The sequence below is a fragment of the Hyperolius riggenbachi genome, chromosome 10 (assembly GCF_040937935.1).
Source record: "Hyperolius riggenbachi isolate aHypRig1 chromosome 10, aHypRig1.pri, whole genome shotgun sequence".
NCBI lineage: Eukaryota > Metazoa > Chordata > Amphibia > Anura > Hyperoliidae > Hyperolius > Hyperolius riggenbachi.
The window spans coordinates 258838583-258862094 of record NC_090655.1 but is presented as its reverse complement, the minus strand read 5'-3'; the positions used below and the strand labels follow the sequence as shown (position 1 = coordinate 258862094).

General features: G+C 45.4%; 1 protein-coding gene across 1 annotated transcript in view; it reads right to left on the bottom strand.

Annotated features, from left to right (window-relative positions):
* Window positions 1–23512, bottom strand: part of LOC137535357 (zinc finger protein 850-like) — a 144644-nt gene that overhangs the window by 38635 nt on the left and 82497 nt on the right. Inside the window, exon 4 of the mRNA XM_068257185.1 lies at window positions 16040–16781. Within this exon, the coding sequence (XP_068113286.1) occupies window positions 16040–16781 (742 nt within the window). The remainder of the gene's footprint in view (window positions 1–16039; window positions 16782–23512) is intronic.

The following is a 23512-nucleotide window of genomic DNA, read 5'->3' as shown; positions in this document are numbered from 1 at the left end:
TTTAAAGTGGACCTGAACTCAGAACTTCCTTTCTGCTCTAAAAGATAATCAACAGCATAATAAGCATTAAACAAAAACACATTCTTGTTACAGCTTATAGAGCTCCTACAGAGATGCTGCAGTGTAGTTACTTCCTGGTTTTCTGGTAGCACAGAAAGGGTTTACCTCCTGTGTTTACTTATTAGCTCACAACTCAGAAGACAGTTGACAGCTCAAATTACACTGGCTCATTACTTGCTGAGAAGGGAAAATGTGACAGGCTGTTCTCTATAAACACAGGCCGGTTAGACACAGGGTGGATTTCTCTGTGTTTCCATCTCTCCTGTGCAAGAGTTCAGGTCCACTTTAAAAAGTTGGCAGGTATGGAATTGCTGCTTTAGTCTCAGGGGTTCCTATGAAATAGGTCCACCGGATGCCGAGAACTGTTCACCACTGATGATATCCAGGGGAGCAAAGACACTGCTGCTCCCTCATGCCATCCTGGACACAGTATGCTGAGCCTGCCAGCCACCAGACATCACTGCAGCCACCAGCTCCGTCCTTCAATCCTAAATCCTCTGGCCCTGGATCATCATCATCCAATCCTCACCCTGAAGGACTAGAAGGGGAGTCAGGCCAACAACATTAGTAAGGATTCAGGAAGCCACCGTGTCGGATCCGCCAGCCCAGTCATTGCTGCAGTCCATTCTCTTACTCTGTCCCCCAGGGGAGCAAGGCACCACTACTGACTCTGTCCCTCTAGGGAGTCATGCATCACCAACAACTCTGACCCCAGGGGAGCCTGGCCACCTCCGCTCCTCACACTGGCCAGGAGAATAGCCCCCATACTCGGTCTGATTCCTAACAGCCTAGACCAGGCCTGCACTCCTGCACTCTCCTGCCTCCCCCAGAAAGCCAGGCACCCAGAATGCCAGCGTTTCTAGGGATTCGGGTCCACTAGGTACAGCCCACCAATGTAAGTCCCTATGCACCACTGAATGCACCCTGCCTGCTCTAGGGGTCCATGGAAAAAAGGAAGAAGAACAATTGTGGCCCCGTCTTACTATGCCACAGTTGCCATTCAGGTCTCATCCACTAGGGGCTACTGAATGTGATTGCACTGTGAGCAAAGTAGACACCAGAGGGAAAGAAGAAGATCACCTTTAGATTTGCATCAGCAGAAAAAATGTAGGGCCTACAATAAAGAGGCTATGCCGGATAAAACTGTATGCAGGGCCTGCTTCAGTGAGATTGCTAAAGAAACGGATCAAACTCCAATGAGTGTGTCTCACTTGATCAAGATCGCTGTCCAGGAATCTATGAAGGACTATATAGCATCATTGCCGACGCATTCAGAGCCTACTGGTGAACAATTACAATCTGTGAAATCTATGGATATAGAAGAGGGGGCAGCAGGCTTTGATTTTGCACTAGCCCAACCCTATGTTAGGGCAGTGTGTGAGGCGACTGAATGGGATAGCAACAATGAGGAGGAATAATCGTTGACTAGTACAAAGAAGCACAAAGAGTATTATACTCACCTCAAGAAGAAGGTTATCTCTTTCCCATTAATGGATGAAATATCGGAGGTTGTTAAGGAGAAATGGGGAAAATTGGAAAGGAAACCACCTCTAAATAATAGAATTATGAAATTATACCCTTTAGAATTCAGAAGATTCAAAATCTCTGGATAACCCACCCGTTATGGACGCATCGGTCATCCGTTTAGCAAAACATGTCACATTGCCTAGAGAGAACGCAGCAACCTTCAAGGATATACTAGATAAAAAGATAGACTCTGAACTAAGGAAAGTATACACTACTTCAGGCAATGCGGTTAGACCGGCCGTAGCGTTAACATCTGTGGCAAAGGCAATTAAGGCTTGGTCAGTAAACATCGAAGAGGCGATCAGAGCAGATGCAGACAAGGAAGCGATATCAGCCCTTGAAGATTTAAATTTAACAGCAGATTATGTAGGAGAAGCTGCAGTGGATATCATTCGATGTTCGGCGAGGTCAATGTTTTTTTTAGTTGTCACTAATAGGCTCTGTGGCTGAAGTCATGGTCGGCGGATCCAACATCACGCCAGGAATGGTGCAGAATACCGTATGATGGCCGAAATCTCTTTGGTAAAGAGATGGACACAGCAATACAGCGAGTGACTGGAGGAAAGTCTGGTTTAATACCAAAGGACAGGAAGCCAAGAAAAACTAATCCGATACAGTCGACTAGATTTCCAGCAGGCCAGAATTAGAGTAGCAAGGAGTTTAAGAAAAATTGGCAGAGCAGCCATAGTAATCTAATCTTATAAAGGGATACAGATGGAGTTTTGTCAAGAAACCACCAAGAAGTGTCTTCTCACCAACAAAAATCCCAAAGTCACAAGACAAGGCAAAGGTTCTGGAGGAATACATAATACAGACACTGCTACAGAAAAAAGCAAAACAGTTAGTACCGGAACAAGAAAAAGGAAGGACAATATATTCCCCATTGTTCTTTGTACTCAAGAAAAGTGGAGAATGGAGACCAGTTCTAAACTTGAGATACCTGAACAAACACATCAAACTAAAGAAGTTCAAGATGGAGATCCTTCAGTCCATTACACAATCTGTAAAAACTTCAGACTCGATGCTTTCTGAGGACCTCGAGGATGCTTATTTCCATATTCCCATCCACTCGAGGTTGCAGAAGTATCTAAGATTTGCAGTCGATCAGCAGCATTACCAACTCAGATGTCTCCCCTTCGGAATTTGCACAGCTCCATGGACTTTTTTTCGAAGGTACTTATAGCTATGGTAGCTCTACTGCGAATACAGGGGTGGAGGTTGTTCCATTATTTGGACGACTTACTTCTCCTAGCAGAGGACAAACACGCTGGTCTATCACAGAGGGATTCTATTAGAGACTCTGACGTATTTTGGGTGGAAGATGAATCTTGCGAAGAGTTCTACCTCCCAGTCCGACACTGGTTTTGCCCAATCGGCAGCTTGGCAGAAGGTGAGCACATTAGGTGGGGGAGGCCAGGGGCACCCAACAGGCAGTGGAGGCTCAGCCCAGAAGGAGCACATTAAATGGGGGAGACCTGGGGACCTGGCAGGCAGTGGGGGTTCAGCTTGAGGAGGGGAGCATTACACGTGCGGAGATCTAGGGACTTGGCAGGAAGTGGGGGCTCAGCCCAGGGAGGGGAGCATTATATGTGGTGAGACCAGGGGACATGGCAGGCGTTGGTGGGCCACCCTGTGGGGGAGACTGGCCGGGGGTCCGTCGGTCTGCTCGTAATCGTACACTGGAACGTGATATGTCTAGATAAATTGGTTACATTGGTCAATTTGTTAATGCTTCTTCCTGGTCCATTAAAATGCTCTGACATCCTTTTCTGGAAGGCTCGTGTTGTAAAGTAGGTCATTTTGGCACCCGGCACTCAGCACTGAATATGGGTGCTGCCATAGCACTAGTACTATGTTACGCACCCTACGCAAAGGTAATTCGGGGATCCAGCAATTGCCTAACCCCCGAATTACACCTTTCTCCGAATCAGAGAGAGAATAGTATTTAACACTGCCGGGAATTAGAGCGCCACCATGCTGAGCCGTCATTAGGCTCAATCTGTGCCCAACTTACCGGTGACGGGACAATACGTACGCCTCGTGTTTCGCATCCGACATACTGCAACTGGCAAACAGCGCAGGAAATCATATGAACGACATTATGGGTCTGGCAATTAATGTAGTGTCGCATCCTAAAAGCTTCATTACAGGAAAAAAACTACATCTCATGTCTGGTTATGCATCCTGCAATGTCTACAATTGACGTTCCCACATCAGTATAAGCTATTCGTACTGAGCCACGTAATAGCTGGGTGGATGCTCTGCAAGACAAGAAGCTGCACCTCCCAATCGTCCCCCCATAGGACCTTTGAGTCAGAATGTAGGACAGGTATTTCCTTATAACACCAATGATCTTCTGGTATTCTAAACCATAAAGGTAACACAAGTTACATTATCCCTCCTGCAGCACTTTTGACCTGGAGCTCCTTGCAGTAAGTCACTGCGTCTCCTCAGAGGCGGAGCTAAGGTTTTTAGCACCCGGGGACAAAGTTAGTTTTTGCACCCCCTGGTGACAAGGTGTGAACCATAAGGGGGTCCATCATGCTTTCCCAGAGATGTTTGAGTTTTAGAATAATTTCCTGCATGTCCGAACAGGATCAATATTGAGATCAGCACTGCACAAAATCGATCCTGTTCTCCATCAGTAGCTGATCGGACATGCTGGATATGATCAATTTGACCCATCCACCCGGCAGGAAATTGCATCGTGTGTACCAGGCATCAGGAAGTTGGGAGATACGCAGAAATACACATGATCTACTTTGCTGATGCACACAGGGCAAGCGCCGGTTACAGCAGGGAGATAAAATAAAACAACACTCCAGGCCAGAGAGAAGGCAGCAGGGAAGAAGATTGGAGCCTTCCACCGTCTTTCATAGAATCTTCAACAGGAACGCATCAGGGAAAGTAAAACCTGTAACTGTCCCCCCACCCCCAGATGCTGCGCCCGGGGACAGATGTACCACTTGCCTCCCCCCCCATAGCTACTCCTCTGCGTCTCTTATCCAGGGCTAAAGGGCGATTCCACTTCATTACTATGATAACCCATCTGAAAAAGTAGTGCGAAAAGCCAGTAAAACCTCTTAGGAGCCCCTCCAAATCTTCTATATAACGGTCATACCACTGTATGTGAGCAGAGGAGTTCTCTCCTCCCAAATATGCGGAGCTCCTCCCACCAACCCATAAAGAGGCTGGCTAGGAAGGGGGTGAACTTAGTCCCCACAGAAGCTCTGCACTTCTGAAGGTAGAAGCCCCCATCAAATATAAAATAATTATAGGCCAATAGATGACCCGTCGCTAATAGGAGGAAATCCCAGGGAGGCTGTGAAAAGGCTGCAAGGGCAAGATTGGGCGCTAAGGCTCATCAAAAGGTGGGGAGTGTCCTGAAGGTAACCTGGAAGCCTATGGACAAGAGGTTAAAGGCAGAAGTCCACCCAATCACTCAGATGCTCTCCCAGGGAGCCTATTCCTGCCACAATGGGGCGGCCCTCAGGTGAACATCTGCTGTATGAACTATGGAATATAGGAATGACTAGGAACACCATAAAAAACTCTCCCTTTTAGTCAAAACTCCTAAGGTCATCCAAAAATTCAATAGCCGTGCTACTATTCCCCCTCTGAGTCGTAGCAACTCAGAGGAAGAAGTAATTCGCCGGGTCTCTGAATCACCCTTACACGGGGTGCGCACTACAGCTTCAGCGCTACGCGGCACGCACCGAAACGCCCTGCCTCGTCTAAACCACCGATGCTTATCCTGATTACAAAGATGAAACAGCTCTTCTTTAGTATCCGATACCAACAGAGCCAGAGGCGTAACTAGAAATCACAGGGCCCCCCCACCCCTCAGGGACGTTTTGGGGGGCAGGAGTGGGTGCAGCATGCGGGGAGAGCTTAGCCACACATCGGTGGGGAGGACAGTCCCCCCCCCCCCTCACCTCGGGCTCTCCCCTCAGCGCACCCCTCCAGCATCAATTAGTGGCAGCAGGTGGCGGCAGGAGCACATACCTCCATCCACCGTGGAAGTCCGATCACTAAGTGCCTCACGCTACTTCCTGTTTAAACAGGAAGTAGCGTCAGACACTTAGAGAGAGGAAGCTCCGGCGGTGGAATGCAGGAAGGTATGTGTTCCTGCCCGCTGCCTGCAGACACTAAATGATGCTGGAGGGAAGCGCCGAGAGAAGAGCCTGAGGTGAAGGGGGGGGGCTGCCCTCCTCCCCGCCGATGTGTGGCCAAGCTCTCCCCTCATGCTGTGACCCCTCCTGCCCCCCCACGGGTGCAGGGTCTGCATCCACTATTGTTACGCCCCTGGACAGAGTGCTTGTATCATTGTATCCATTTGTTAAAGATCATCTTGCAGGCAGGGATCGGCTTTTGAGTACAGAAGTACTCGAATTCGGAATGCTAATGTAGATTGAATAATACACCTGTGCCTGCGGGATAGAGGGGGTTAACTTACCCAGAAGTCCGGGGATCCCATCATGTCACCACTGTAATACGTGTCCTATAGGACGCATTCCACCACACACTACCTTCTGCCGCCGGAAGGAGGATGTAGACGTGCGGTAGTGAGTGGTGGAACGCGTCTCATAGGACGCATATTACAGCAGTGATACAATAGCAAGAAATACACCCTTATTTCCAAATAATATAATATATTGTCTCCATACTACGTACTAGGGACATAATTTAAATCTTGTGATAACCAAGACAAATAGGCATGTACAATGTGGGGGTATTATGTACAGTAGCATTGTTTATTTTAAAACTATAATGGATGGAATTGGAGAAATAATATATTTTTTTCCTTATTTTTCCCTTTAAATTCATAGAAATTATAGTAATTACTAAAAGCAAATATCACCCCCAAAGAGCCAAATTTTTGGTAAAAGAAACAAATTAAATATTTTCCATAAAAGACTCATTGATCTGAAGCAAAAGGAACTTTAAAGTTCTTGCGAAAAAGAGAGAACACCAAGAGCCCAATATAGTTGTAATGAATAGCGGAGATGCCGCCGCGTGGGCAAGCGGCAGGGCGGCTATCTCCGCGTTCCAGCCGGTGGCTTCTGCCGCGCAGCAACATGCTGCTGGTTCGCCTAGTCCTTCTAGTTCACACAGATTGAGAGCTACGCGCGCGCCAGGCGACAGGACCTTTATGCTAGCAGAAGGGGAGTCAGCTGATCATGACGATCAGCTGACTCCAGCTATGCTCCGGATTGGCTGAGTGACTGGGGCGGCGCTGTGGAGCGCTCTGGGTATATACAGGACTTGCCTGGCAGTTGCAAGTTGTCTGCTGTTGCGAATGCTTACATGTGAGCGCTCAGACCCCAGTCAGATCTTACAGTGTGTTAGAATCCAGCCGGAGCTGGGAATTCACACTTAGTCAGATTCCGTGGATAGCCTTTAAAGTAGGGATGGGACGAATCCACAATTTCTTCGAATCTGAATCCGGATCCGAATCTATAAAGGTTCTCGAATATCTCGAACCTTTCGAATCCCGAATCTAACGAATCCTGCACATAAGAATTGTGCGATCCATGGTATAGTTGCCCGCAGTATAGGTACCCAGGCATAGGTAGCGAGGTAAAGGTGCCTTCAGTATAGCTAGCTAGGTATGGGTGCCTTCAATATGGGTAGCTTTCAGTACAGGTAGCAAGGTATAGGGGCCTTCAGTATAGGTAGCAAGGTATAGGGGCCCTAAGTATAGGTAGCAGGGTATATGGGCCTTCAGTATAGGTAGCAGGGTATATGGGCCTTCAGTATAGGTAGCAGGGTATATGGGCCTTCAGTATAGGTAGCAGGGTATATGGGCCTTTAGTATAGGTAGCAGGGTATATGGGCCTTCAGTATAGGTAGCAGGGTATATGGGCCTTCAGTATAGGTAGCAGGGTATATGGGCCTTCAGTATAGGTAGCAGGGTATATAGGCCTTCAGTATAGGTAGCAGGGTATATGGGCCTTCAGTATAGGTAGCAGGGTATATGGGCCTTCAGTAAAGGTAGCAGGGTATATGGGCCTTCAGTATAGGTAGCAGGGTATATGGGCCTTCAGTATTGGTAGTTAACTAGGTATAGGGGCCTTCAGTATAGGTAGGTAGGTAAAGGGACCTTCAGTATAGGTATATAGGGCCTTAAGTATAGGTAGGTATGTAGGTAGGTATAGGGGCCTTTAGGTATGTAGGTATAGGGGCCTTTAGGTAGGTAGGTAAAGGGACCTTCAGTATAGGTAGCAGGGTATAGGGCCTTAAGTATAGGTAGGTATGTAGGTAGGTATAGGGGCCTTTAGGTAGGTAGGTATAGGGGCCTTTAGGTAGGTAGGTGTAGGGGCCTTTAGGTAGGTAGGTAAAGGGACCTTCAGTATAGGTAGGTATGTAGGTAGGTAGGTATAGGGGCCTTTAGGTAGGTGGGTAGGTAGTTGTAGGGGCCTGTAGGTAGGTAGGTAGGTATAGGGGCCTTTAGGTAGGTAGGTATAGGGGCCTTTACGTAGGTAGGTAGGTAGGTAGGTAGGGGGGCCTGTAGGTAGGTAGATGGGTGGGTAGGTATAGGGGCCTTTAGGTAGGTAGGTAGGTAGGTATAGGGGCCTGTAGGTGGGTAGGTAGGTATAGGGGCCTGTAGGTAGGTATACGGGCCTTTAGGTAGGTAGGTATAGGGGCCTTTAGGTAGGTAGGTATAGGGGCCTGTAGGTGGGTAGGTATAGGGACCTGTAGGTGGGTAGGTAGGTATAGGGGCCTGTAGGTAGGTAGATGGGTAGGTAGGTATACGGGACTTTAGGTAGGTAGGTATAGGGGCCTTTAGGTAGGTAGGTATAGGGGCCTGTAGGTGGGTAGGTAGGTATAGGGGCCTGTAGGTATGTATAGGGGCCTGTAGGTAGGTATAGGGGCCTCCCATGCCTCCTCCGCTCACCGCCAACCCCCCTCCCCGGCCTCCTCCGCCCCCCCCCCCCGTGCCTCCTCCGCTCCCCCCCCCCCCCCGTGCCTCCTCCGCTCACCCCTGCATGAATATCTACTCACCTGTCCGTGGAGCGCAGAGCGGCAGACCTCCTCGATACTTCCCTGTTCCCTCTAGTGGCCGGACCGGCTCTTACTGATGACATCATTGTAAGAGCCGGTCACTAGGGGGAACCAGGAAGTCGGCGAGAGGTCTGCCGCTCTGTGCACTCCGCTCAGGTGAGTTGATGCTGGCGAACGGAGGAGGCGCAGGGGGGTCGGAGAAGGTCGGGGGAGGACGAGTGTGGGCGGGGGGAGCGGCGTATGCGGCGATGCAGCGTCGGGATTCGGCGGATTCGGAAAGTGAAAAATGGCGTCGGGATTCGAATCCACGAATCTCGAATATTTCCCAATATTCGAGGGATTCGTGGATTCGCCGGATTCGTCGTCTCACCCCTACTTTAAAGTATTATTGTATTGTGAGACTTGCTTACCATTCTATTAGACTAGTTCCCAGGTGTTGAGACCGAGGACCTCACACCTAAGACTAGGATTGTCATATATACTGTTACCTGTTATGATCTCTGGCTTTCCTGACCACTCTCCTGCTTACTGATTCGGTACCTTTGCCTATCTGATAACCTGTTGCCAACATTTGCCTGTACCTGGATACTGAATCAGTCTTCCGTCTCTGTACCTTATCTGTCCGTGTGTTGCCGACCTGGCTTGTCTGACCTTTCTGGCTGTCACTCATTCCTTGGGTGATCAGCCTTCCTGCACTGTCCATGACACTTGCTCTTCAGGTGTTCATTAGCTGCGAGGGTCACCTGCTCCTCAGGAGACCATCTTGCAGCTCAGGCAGTGGTCTCTACCCCTCAGGAGTCCACTGGCTGCAGTACAGTCTGATTCCCAGTACATCGGGGAATCCTTGGCTGCAGCACAGTCTGATTCCCTGCTCCTCAGGGAATCCTTGGCTGCAGCCCGATTACATCTCTCATTTCACCAGTTACCACTCTTGCAGCCCGGTCAGTGGTCCCTGCCCCTCAGGTGTCCACTGACTGTAGTACCATCCAAGGTTCCCTGCTCCTCAGGGAATCCTCGGCTGCAGTACAGTCTGTATCTCCTCCACATAAGGAGATCATCTTCAGCACAGTCAGTGGTAACCTGCCCCTCAGGGGTCCACTGGCTGCAGTGCAGTCTGATTCTCTGCTCTTCAGGGAATCCTTGGCTGCAGTAGTGTCTGTATCTCCCGCTCCTCGGGAGAGAACTTCTCTGTATACTGTTGCACCAAACACATTATCACATTGGGTGTCCTGTGTCTAGCTATATTAGTATTATTGGTGATTCTGCAGATCACCACATAAGCAGGTATAGCATCTGTATTATTGGTGATACTGCAGATCACAAATAATCAGAAAAAACTCTGTGTTGCTGACACCAATCGTTACAATAGTGTAGTATGTAATGGCAATGTATAATTGGAAGACTAATAATATTAATTAAATGCTTACAAACCAGGATTACCAATTAGGCAACCACTGTCAAAGCAGGTGGGGAGATTGTCCTGACCCCACTCAGGATTAAAAGTCGCTCTCTGTAGTAGAAGAAGGAAGGGTACAACCCTCCACCAAGGGTGGACTTGGATGTAGATAATAGGATAACAGAGGCGCCAACAGGATAAAAAACACTAAAAGAACTTAAAAACCCATCTTGGTAATAGAGGAGGTAGTGGTGGACTTACAGAGGAGCTCAGCGTTGATGATACTGGCAGATGATGTTTACTCCTATCTGTTATTGCCTGATGAAGCGGGTTTGTACCCCGCGAAACACGTTGCACTTTATTTGGAATATCCAATAAAATTATTTTGACTTAAAATCCACAGTTGTATGTTGTGCTTGGAGGAGGTAAGTCCACCACTACCTGCTCTATTACCAAGATGGGTTTTTAAGTTATTTTAGTGTTTATTATCCTGTTGGCACTTCTGTTATCCTATTATATTTAAAGTTCTTGCAGTACTTTGTTTCTCTGCTTTACTTTGCGAAAAATGAACATTAAACAAACCAGAAACATCTCAATAATGAAGCGAATGAATGGTGGGGGAACTTTTGACTTTTATAAAAATCTTTAATATTTTGAAAACTAGAACAAATAGAAGGGGGCTTTTTGCAGCACAAACCCGGCACTAACCAACCATCCCATTGTCATGCCTGTGCGTTGCTGTAGGGAGGCCGGGTGATGCCATCGTCTGGAAAAAAATAATTGCTGTGATCTTCAAAACAAAGCAGCACATGGCCTCATTTTTTTCAGCCCAGTATAGCTTATTTGTGCCAATTGTAGGGGGGGGGGGGGATTTTGCATCAACTTGGAATTATTTGCATCTCATCATTGACCATCACCAGTGACAGACTACAGACCTGCAATGTTACAGAGAGCTCTGGCTACAAACACTTTTATTTATAACAGTAAATCTGAGTGATGCAGGTAATAGTACATCTTACATTCCATGCAGAGGAACAAAACACGTCACACTGTGGGAACAATATACATCTGATATTCAGCACATTATCCAGAGGAACAACTTTATTAGCAGCTTTATCCACAGGAGAGATACTTGGAGATGCATCAGATTTCCATTCTAATAGGAGTCATTTTGTTACATTACACAGAATCGTTTCCAGCAACAGCTTCCCACATTTGTCTGTAGCAGCAGCGAATGTTCATCCGGCTCACTGATAGGCGGCCGGATTCCTCTCTCCCCCACTCCCTCCTTCCCTCCCTGCAGTCCTGAGTGGGCGATTTGTGGGAGTCAAAACTCACTTATCGCCGATTCCATTATCATGTATCCAAGGCAACAGTGTGACACACATCATCAAGACGTTCCAGCGTGTAATATGTTGTCATGTGAAGAGTGTCACGGGACACCCTGTTGCCATGGAGATGTGGTGCTGGAATGGCCGAGTTTTGAACAGGGCTGTGGAGTTGGTACAAAAATACTCCGACTCCTCAGGTTAGGATTCCTCCGACTCCTCGACTTCTCTTATTTGCATATTACAATCTTGTTGATTGAAAGTATGTAACATAAAATGCATCTCTTAACAGACAATGCTTAGGAATTTTAAAAGACAACTGAACTGAGAGGGATATGGAGGCTGCCATATTTATTCCCTTTTAAACAATACCAGTTACCTGGCTATCCAGCTGATCTTCTGCCTCTAATACGTTTAATCATAGACTTAGGCCTCGTTCACATCATACGCACTTCTATACGTATTTGGAAGTACGTATGACGTGGTAACATGCAAGAACGGCAGAAGGGTATAGACAGCCCTTCTGCCATTCAAATCAAATGCGCTGCACAGCAGTACGATGCTCTATGATGTGCTTGCGTACTGCCGCATGCATTCTGCCCGCGAGTGCAGAGCTGACCCATTCACTGTCAATGGATGGGATCAGCAATGCAGCGGGTGGCAGCGCAGATGGCGTGAGATCATACACGTTGTGTTCCGATCGCACGGCCATCTGCGCTGCATAGATGTGAACGAGGCCTAAAACTAGTCCTTGGTAAGAGTACTTGTAGAAGGTAAAGACAGGAACAAAGAACATCTATCAGGCCCTAGGCAATGTAACTGTGGGTACATGTAAGAGTGATGTGCAGGTACGCTGCAGGGGAATGAGGAGATTCTTCCTCTATTACATTCTTCATGCACAATCTGAACAAGGTTTAGGGTGATAGACAACACCTCTGTGCACAACATTCTCAGTGGATTCCCTGCAGCTCTGTGGGGAGTGCATGTGTAGAATATAGTACTACTGTGTAACAAAGCAAACCCGAGACAGATTAAAGTTTTATACATACCTGGGGCTTCCTCCAGCCCCCTTCAGGCTAATCAGTCCCTCACTGTCCTCCTTCGCCACCTGGATCTTCTTCTATGGGTCCAGGCATTTGAGCCAGTCGGGCGCAGTACGCATGCACACACTCTGCCGCCAGGAATGTACTACACCTGCTCAGCACTATTGCGCAGATGCAGAACACTCCTGGCTGTGGAAGCGGCATGTGGCCGGACAGCGCTGACTGGCTGAATTACCAGGACTCATAGCAGAAGATCCAGGTGGCGGAAGAGGACAGCGAGGGACTGATTAGCCTGAAGGGGGCTGGAGGAAGCCCCAGGTATGTATAAAACTTTTCTTTTCATCCGTCTCAGGTACTTTTAAATTTGTAGTCATTAAACCAAATTTTAACAACATATGAAATTATTTGATTTCATGAGCCAAAGGAGCGCATAAATTTGCATAAACCAGCATCAACTCAGAATTATTTGCATCTGATTGACCATCTCTATTAGTGACACAGCTACACATCAGGCTTTATTCTTACAGCATAGATGTTATTTAGTATGTATAAAAGATTCCTGTGTACACATCAGATATAGAGTCACAATCAGATATGTATACCTGACTTTAAAAATACGGGGACTGCTTTATTGAAGCAGCACAAGTAACTATTTTTGATTGGTTTATTTCATTTTTGTGGGCTGAGCACAGCTATTACTGTCTATATAATTTATGATGACCATTTTCTGAGAAATATAACATTTTATCATATTTTCTATTTTAAATTACAGTTAACTCCGACTCCACAGCCCTGGTTTTGACCCCTGCATATCACCCGCTCATGACTCTGAAGGGAGGGAGGTTGGGAGGCGGGAGAAATTTTAGGAATCCACATGCAAGGTTTGCCCACTCCTGATCTATAGCATGTGATTGTAACACATATCTCCATCCCAGAATGCCTGTATCTCACCTCAAGCCCAAACACCTGTATCCAATCATCTCCTAATTTACATTTGGGGTGCAGCACTGAGGCATTGGGGTGTCTATAGCAGTGATTGGATTGGGGTGTTTATAGCAGTGATTGTAACACATATAACAATAACCTGTCCCCCTCTCCACCCCAGAATTCCTGTATCTCACCTCCAGCCCCAAACACCTGTATCCAATCATCTCCTTCTAATTTACATTTGGGGTGCAGCACTGACGCATTGGGGTGTCTATAGCAGTGATTGTAACACAACAATAACCTGTCCCCCTCTCCACCCCAGAATTCCTGTATCTCACCTCCAGCCCAAACACCTGTGTCCAATCATCTCCTAATTTACATTTGGGGTGCAGCACTGAGGCATTGGGGTATATCTGCAATACGTGGGAATCACCACTGTGGAGTCAGTAAAAAACAATCACCTGAATCCAACTCGGACTGGCTGTATATGCACGTCAATACCAATCGCAGTATGTTTTGTATTTACGTGCATACACGTCACTACCGCCAAGGAGGATAAGAGTATGACCATCACCCCCCTCTCTGGGTACCCGAGTGGAGTCGGGTTTGTGCCCCTCCCACCTGCTTCCAGTGGTTGGCGGCTCCCTGTGCAGCTTCCCTTTGTGAGTGTTCATTTCACCTAATTTCCATCTTTCTATACTTTGTGAGCTAGTGCCCCATTTAGCCTCCCGTTGTGTTTACTTCCCAGGGTGCATTGCTCACCCTTCCACACAGTCCTGCAAAGGTGGAAATTGATTGGTCCATTTTCAAGCTGCATACATTTGCATATAAAATTTGCATAAACCTGCAGCAACACAGAATTATTTGCATCTCATTGACAATCCCTACCAGTGACACAGCTACTCGTTGGGCTTTATTCTTACCACAGAGATGCTATCACATTTTTAGCAAAGGATTTGTAATACAGAACAAACAAAACGTTACAGTGATTTGCAAATAATAATAATGAAACATCCATCATACTATATCATATAAACATTATACACACAAGTTTCTTCTATAGATCAGCTGGATGTACATCCCATATAGAAACAGAGGTTAGAACATTTTATATATAAGCCAGGCCGGGTTTTGGATGGAAATAAAATGATAAGTCTAGCGACAGAGGTTTTGTTCACCACCATAACAGGGAGAGTTGTCTGTTGCTGTTTCACTACATAAAGGCTTCATATAAGCAGTACTGTACTTCCCATAGGCATATATTCTTCCATATGGGGAACACCTGCAGTGCCAGGAGGGCTGGTCCCCTATGGGAGATTTGTATCCGATATCTTCAGAATGGTAGCGTGGCGTTAGATTGTATCTGTAGACAGACACAAAAAAAAAAAAATACCACAGAAAAAATACACAGAAATTAACCAAAAAATCATCCATACCTTAACAAAGGAAACCGATGGGGTGGAGTAAATAAGTAGTTACAACAAAGCTTAGATCCACATTTGTGGCAGTTTAGAATGCAGAGATGTTATTATATATAAAAGATTCCTGTGTACACATCACACATACAGTCAGTTACATATCTGTATCTGGTGTTAGGAATATGGTGACTGCTTTACTGCTGCAGCAAAAGTAACTTGTGGTTTGATTGGTTTATTGTTTCATTTTTGTGGACTAAGCACAGCTATTACTGTATATTTCAGATTTTTGTGAGCTATCTGCGAAACAGAATATTGTATCACATTATTTCTTTTAATTAAAGTATCCATTTATTAGGAGTCGGAATCAGTGCATTTGTGGACAACTCCGACTCCAGGTAACAAAAAACTGCTCCAACTCCACAGCCGTGCTGCTGGGAATACATCTGACTAATAATACCTTATCTTTTCCTGCTCCCATATTTATACTGTAGTATTATCATGTAAAATAGATGCCAATCTTCCTCTGTGAGGGTGTAACAATATAGATCTATAACGTTACCCCTACAATTATGTAGAGAAATCGGGAGATCCCTGGAAGATCCCGTCACAGTCGCAGTGATCCAATCTCTCTGAATATCAGTCCTGTGTGTGTCCAGCGTAACATTGCTGGGAGATAAATCCCTCTCTTCTTATCTTACTGGACTTTGTGCATTCAGCTCAAATCCCTTCATGTTTCCTGAATATAAAAAGACACAGAGAGACAGAGAGAGGGAAATCTCCTTTCCTCAGGTCAGTCTGGATGACTGGGATCATCTAATATTCCCAGATAATAGCATGTTGTTTTATGTACTTTTCAGGAGAGCTGTGACTGCAGATTCTGCATCATTTGCATAAAAAAACCTGGTTTATTAACCCTTACAATTAAAAATATAAAACATGAACTCAGGCAAGTTCTATCTCGGGTTAGTACTATATGTACCCATGTTTATCTCCTCATGTCACCTCCATTCAGCTTTACCAAACCAATAAACTGAGTAGCATGAAAGTGTCCTCAGGACTCTGTGTTGAAATATTTCTATGAGCACTTTGCAAGAGACAAAAATAAAAGCATTGTAAAAGACCACTTATGGCCAAAACATTTCCCACACTCAACACAAATATATAACAAGCAGTGATTTCCAAACAACAACATTTCCCATACACAACACATGCTTAGGGCTTGTCACCAGTGTGAGATCTCTCATGACTGACAAGGCTTTCTTTACGCCTAAAACATTTCCCACACTCAGCACAAGAATAGGGTTTCTCACCAGTGTGAGACTTCTCATGTCTGACAAGCTGTGATTTCTGTACAAAACATTTCCCACACTCAGCACATGAATAGGGCTTCTCACCAGTGTGAGATCTCTCATGCCTGACAAGATGTGATTTACGTGCAAAACATTTCCCACACTCAGCACATGAGAAGGGTTTCTCACCAGTGTGAGACATCTCATGCCTGACAAGATTTGTTATCTGTACAAAACATTTCCCACACTCTGAGCATGAATAGGGCTTCTCGCCAGTGTGAGATCTCTTATGTTTGATAAGGATTGATTTAGAGCCAAAACATTTTCCACACTCAGGACATGAATAGGGCTTTTCACCAGTGTGAGATCTCTCATGATGTATAAATCCATCTTTAGATGCAAAACATTTCCCACAGTCTATACAGGAATAGGGCTTCTCACCAGTGTGAGATCTCTCATGAATAACAAGAACTGATTTTTGAATAAAGCATTTCCCACACTCAGCACAGGAAAAGGGCTTCTCACCAGTGTGAGATCTCTCATGTCTGACAAGCTGTGATTTCTGAACAAAACATTTCCCACACTCAGCACATGAATAGGGCTTCTCACCAGTGTGAGATCTCTTGTGTGTGACAAGATGTGATATCTGTATAAAACATTTCCCACACTCAGCACATGAATAGGGCTTCTCACCAGTGTGAGATCTCTCATGTCTGACAAGATGTGATTTCCGAACAAAACATTTCCCACACTCAGCACATGAATAGGGCTTCACACCAGTGTGTGATGTCTGATGTCTAACCAGATGTGATATCTGTACAAAGCATTTCCCACACTCGGCACATGAATAGGGCTTCTCGCCACTGTGAGCTCTCTCATGTTTGATAAGGTTTGATTTAGAGCCAAAACATTTTCCACACAGCACATGAATAGGGCTTCTCACCAGTGTGAGATCTCTCATGAAGTATAAGGCCTTCTTTAGATGCAAAACATTTCCCACAGTCTATACATGAATAGGGCTTCTCACCAGTGTGAGATCTCTCATGAATAACAAGAACTGATTTTTGAATAAAACATTTCCCACACTCAGCACAGGAAAAGGGCTTCTCACCAGTGTGAGATCTCTCATGCCTGACAAGATGTGATTTCCGAACAAAGCATTTCCCACACTCAGCACATGAATAGGGCTTCTCTCCAGTGTGAGATCTCTCATGTCTGACAAGATGCGATATATGAACAAAACATTTCCCACACATGGAACAGGAATAAGACCCTCCAGCAGGGGGAGAGCTGTGCTGGGTATGAGGCCCCTCAGGGTTAGACAGGTGATAGGAGTCTGGGGGAAAATTTGGGGTAACCAGGATATCTGCAGGAGACTCTTGTCCAGTGACATCATTATCCGGTGTACAGTCTGTGGATACAGAGAGACGAGTCTCTGAGAGGTTCCTGATGCCGGGAGTCCGCGCTGCAAATAGAGAAACATCATCACTTCCTGTTATAGAATTCTGAGAGGAGGAACAATTATCATTAGCGATGGTCAGTGAGCTGCTAAAAATTCCAAGTTGAGGCAAAGTTTATGCAGTTTGAAAATGGACCAGATGAAGCAGATGCATAATTTTGCATATAATTAGCATACAATTTGCACCAGCTCAGAGCTAGGCCTGGAAACCACTGGCAGCACTTTTCTAAGCACTTGTGATTTGTGAAGCTCTTGCTAATGTAATGCTATGGGGGATAAAACAACAAATCCCATCCCCCACGTGTGATCACACACATAGCATTACATTATCAAGGGCTTCTCAAATCACAAGTGCTTAGTGGGTCCCAGGCCTTACAGTAACAGTAAGAGCTGCGTAGGTAACCCCCACTGTGTTTTCACTTCACAATGATGTTTGAGCAGCTTTACAATGTTTTTATCCTAATTGAATTAAATATTATGTTTTATTACTAGATTTCCTCTAATTAAAGTTATATACGTAGATCCATATTAATAAGGTGTGTGTATAGAGGAAGTTAGACACTCAGACGACAGTACTAAGGTCACCACAAGGTGCAATTTCCCTGCTGTGGCACCTACTGTGAGCTGGGAAGTGTAAGCGATGGGGGTGATGGATGTCACATGGGTGCCCACAAGAGAGGAACAGAAGGAGGAGCAATCAGAGGGAGAGACAGAGCATTGGAAAGGGAGGATAAGAGTGAGAAGCAGTGAGAGGTTGCAGGGGACAGGAGGCAAACAGGAAAGTGTGAAGTCACCTGGGGTCAGACAGACACATTGCCCAGTCACTCCTACCGGTACCAGAGCATCAGTACAAGGCTCTGCAGTGTGGGCTTATTTCTGTGTGTCTGCCTGATACAGTACAGAAGCCAAATGCATCCTGTGTCACAAGAGACTTAGTCGTGGGAAGAAGAACAACTTCAATGAGTATATAATTTTTATTTAGGTAGCACAACGTCGTAGTGGTTAGCGCTGTCGCCTTGCAGCACTGGGTCCCTGGTTCAAATCCCAGCCAGGTCAACATCTGCAAGGAGTTTGTATGTTCTCCCCGTGGCTGTATGGGTTTCCTCCGGGCACCCCAAAAACATACAGATGTGTTAATTAGCTTCTCCCTAAATTGGCCCTAGACTACAATACATGTACTGTACAAAACATACATAAACATATGACTATGGTAGGGATTAGATTGTGAGCCCCTCTGAGGCACAGTTAGTGACAAGACAATATATTCTCTGTACAGCGCTGCGGAAGATGATGGCGCTATATAAATACTAAATAATCATAATAATAAAAAATAATAATAATAATAATAATAATGTAGATGAGGATTGGGAAGATGCCCTTGATGCTGTGAAAAAGGTATCCCCCTATGTTCATGGTAGAATCATGCAATTATATATTCTCCAGCAGGCCTATCTGACCCCGAACAGGCTAGTTACATATAACTCCATGGCCACTGATGTCTGTCCCAAATATCTCCCGCACCCCCTTTTTTCATCTTATTAAGGATTACCCCGTGATAATAGATGACTGGAAACAACTTACAAAATTCTTGCATGACAAGGTTCCCTATGAACGCTGATCCAATTGTATGCATTTCGGGTGTCATACATGATGAGGGTTTGGCAACTCCCCGTAAATCCTTTTTGTCAGGAGTGCTGATCATGGCCAGGCAAGAGGCGGCATGCAGATAGATGGCTTGTGCCCTCGCCACTAACCTTTCAAAACTGGGTTAAAAGAGTAGACAGCTCATTTCCTTATAAAAAAAAAAACGAGTGTGTGTAGATAGGAGGCCATCAAGAACTCTAGTATGGGATATATGGAAGGAGCGCCAATGATACCTCAAAACACAGGTTGTGTATTTCACCTGCCAGCCTATGGGATGCCTCTGCTAGCTCCCAGCCTGACATACCTGACGGACTGACATCCCACTGCTATGCTAATGACGCCCAACTATATCTTTCCTTCAAGCCTGGGGTGACAGACCCAACTCCCAACAATAAACACCTGCCTAGCTGAACTACAGCAATGGATGAGTGACAACTGGCTGAGACTAAATGCAGATAAAACTTAAGTCCTTCTAATCGGAGGGAAGCGAATGACAACAAAAACAACTTCTCCTGAAGTCTTCACCACTGGGAATAGGAGGCACAGATCTACACAGCTCTGAGCATGTGCGTAGCCTGGGAGTTCTAATTGATGGGGATTTAAACTTCAGAACCCACATCTCTGCTGTGGTAAAATCATCCTATTTTCACTTGAAGAACATTGCAAAAATCAAGCACTTCATCCCCACAGATCTGCCAACCTTAGTTCATGCCTTCCTTACATCCCGACTGGACTAGTGCAATGTTCTCTACACCAGCCTTCCAAAAAAAGGACTTTTACCGCCTACAGCTGATACAGAATACTGCTGCCAGACTGTTAACCAACCCCATCACTGCCACATAACACCAGTCCTGCACTCCCTTCACTGGCTACCTATAGAATGGAGGGACCTATTCCAGATTGGCCTACTGACATTTAAATCACTACATAATCTGGCCCTGGATATATGAAAGAAATGTTACAGCTGTGTAGCAATCCCCGCAATCTCAGATCCACACGTTCTAATAATCTAGTCATACCCAGAGTTCACCTGGAAACTTTTGGTCCCAGAGCCTTCTGTCATGCCTCTCCTACATTATGGAAATCCTTACCTCAGCAGATCAGGACAGCTCCATCTCTGGACGTGTTTCAATCCAGACTGAAACCCCACCTGTTTAGTCTGGCATTTGCAGAAATATAATTTCTGTTGTGTCAATACTTCATCCTACTGCCAATTTCTGAATCTGAGAGAGCCTAAGCGCTTTGCGTGCTATGGGAGAAAAGCTCTATAGAAATGTTATTATTATTATTGTTAGCTTTCAGTATGTAAGTACCTTGTAATCATGGTTAGCATGCTTCCCAGCTGGCATTAGATTATTTCATGCATAGCAGACACAATCCCCTTTCCAGTAATGCCAAGATACCAGCCTGTTGCTGTCTAGCAGATTTTTTTTTTTATATCTTCTAACATGTGACAAACTGGCTAACATGCTTAAACATGCTTAATTGAACTGTGCAAGTTTTTATGTTTTTAGCCCCACAAATGGATTTGATTTGTGTATACCTGTGTATGACTGTACACAACTTTTTTATTTCACTTAATAAAACTTTATTGTAAAAAAAAAAATAAAAAAAAAAATTCTATATATATATATATATATATATATATATATATATATATATATATATATATATATATATATATATATATATATATATATATATATATATATATATATATATATATATATATATATATATATATATATATATATATAAGCATTTACCTGCCTAAACATTTTAAATTGCTGCCACTGACTGAGAGGCTTGACAAATTTGGGATTAGCTGCCTAATACATTTGTGGTTGCAGCCACTGTCTGAGATGCCTGAAAAATCGGGCATTTACCTGCCTAAATATTTTTTTTAGGCCTCTCAGACAGTGGCTGCCACTAAAAATGTTTAGGCAGGTAAATAGTATGAAAAACCAAAAACTGCGCTGATATTATTATTGGGTGTAACTCCTTTTGGTGGTGCGCTGCTGCATACAATATCGTCAATAAATCTCAAACAATAGCTGCGCACAAAGAACTTCAGCAGGCTGCGTTCCACACTCCAAGTGGTATATGTTACTCTTCCACTCAGGGTCAGATAAGTCACTCCACTTCAGTGAGACACCACCACCACACCCCAAGCAGTGGCCACTCACCGTTAAATGAGACCCTCAGTTAGATGGGTCCACAGCGCTTGTGGGGTCATCTGGCCGCCCCCTGCCGTTTTAGCTGGAAGATTCCCTCCTCACCACTTTCTGTGTCATCTGCTGGTCCTTTTCACCTCAAAAGACATATACCAAAGCTCCCATAGCGTAAAATTGTATAAAAGTTTTATTAATAAAAAGATTGCTCACTTACAAACATATCCAGTGTCATTCGCATAGAGTTTTTGTGGGCTCCACCCCAAACGCTGGCCACCGGGTTGGCTGTAGAGCGCTGTTTCTATCGCCTTCCCCTCTGCGTCCACGTTCCTCCCCTCTGGATATTAGTGAGACCGCGTGCACTTGACCGGTTTCGTCGCTCTAGGCGACTCCTCAGAAGTATGCGCGGCCTTCTCCTGTCTGTATTAAATACCCTCTGCTGTAGCTAAAACTCCCTCCCCTCCCTCCCTAACCCGGAAATGGTGACCTTTACCTCATGACTGCCAGCCAATGGCAGTCACTGATCTGTAATCCCTGCGTCCCAGGGTGGTTCTACACATCCTGAACGCTTCCTGTTCTCAAGTGACATCCCGCTCGCCTGAAGGGCGTGCCCGTTCTCTTCCGTCCCCTCCTGCATCATTGGATGCCCACTCCTACTGGGGGATTTGTTTGCCGCACGTTCAGCGCGCGTCTCCTCCCCGCCGCATTCGCGGCAATTGGCTCCTCCTCCCTACACCGATGGTGGTAACCATGGCAATCCACTAGGGCTCGCTCACCGCGCATTCAGCGCGCCTCTCCGTTCTCCCCGCCGCATGCGCGGCCAATGGCTCCGCCCCCCTTCAACAATATTAGTAGCCATAGCAACCTTCCTTTTTCCCAGCGCCTCTCACTATACATCTATCAAGCGCTCCAAAGCCCTCCCGATTGCCATCCAAATTAACCCTCCCCCACCTGTCCAAACAGGCTACAAATGAATTACAAATACAACATAAATGGGATAATGTGTTACAATACTTTGATTTTTGCGCTTCACATATTAGCATAAATTACAATTCCATCCACATTATGCTTTATATATTACAGATTTTCTTTTGATGAATAAATTCCCCATTTCATAATAATCATCATATATTGTCATTAGTTGCTACTTTCCCTTTCACCCTTTTTTCTCTCAGACAGTTAGGGTTGCCTCCAGGATATTTTCTCCCACAATCCTTGTAGTGACCTCAAAAATCCCTTTCCATTATGACGCTCACTCAAATACCCCCCCCCACCCCCTTATCCCCATTTGACCTTTAGTGCCCCAAACATAATTCTCCATCAACATATTTAGTGTTAAGTGCTTATATCCAATGTCAAAAAAGTGAAAACTTCATAGGATGTTGGGGTCCTAATCCCGGAGGCATCCCCCCCCCCCCCCTAATCATCCGCAAGGAAACAGACCAAATCAATCTCAGCATTATGTCCCCTCGGTTTCAGGGTATCCAAAAGATATATCCACTTGGTTTCCCTCTGTGAAACCTCCTTCACCATATCCCCTCCCCTCCATGGTCTCATAACCTTCTCCACTCCGCAGAAGGTCAGGAGTGAGGGGTTACTGTTATGTACTTTTTTGAAATGAGCTGACAGACTATGGCTCATCAGTCCCTTAGCAATATTCCTAAGATGTTCCCCTATCCTTTCTTTTAATGGCCTTGTTGTTCTTCCAACATATTGTGTTCCACAAGGGCACCATGCCACGTATATAACAAACCTATCATTACACGTAATGAAATCTCTTATTTTTATTTCCTTCCCATTGGACTTTCCCCTTACGTGTGTCACTCTTCCTGCTCTGGCCTCCCTACACCCCTTGCAATCTCTGCATGGGTGAAACCCCGGGCGTTGCCAACCCTGTAATCTGGACATCTGTTTTTGGGGTTCCACGCAGCTTGGGGCTAATATGTTCTTTAGATTTGGGGCTTTTCTATATATGAACCTGGGTTTCGGTGGCAGTATTTTACTTAGTTCAGTATCAGACAACAGAATCTCCCAGTGCTTAGTCACTATTCCTTCTATTTCTTTATACTGACTATTGTACTCCGTGATAAATGCCAAATTGTGCGTGTTTTCTTGGTTTCCATCATTATTCACTCTGTGCACCAGTGACCGTCTATCTATGTGTCTAACTCTATCTATTTCCCCATCCAAAAAGGTCTCCCCATACCCTTTCTCCATAAATCTTTCTTTTAAAAGTTGTGATTGG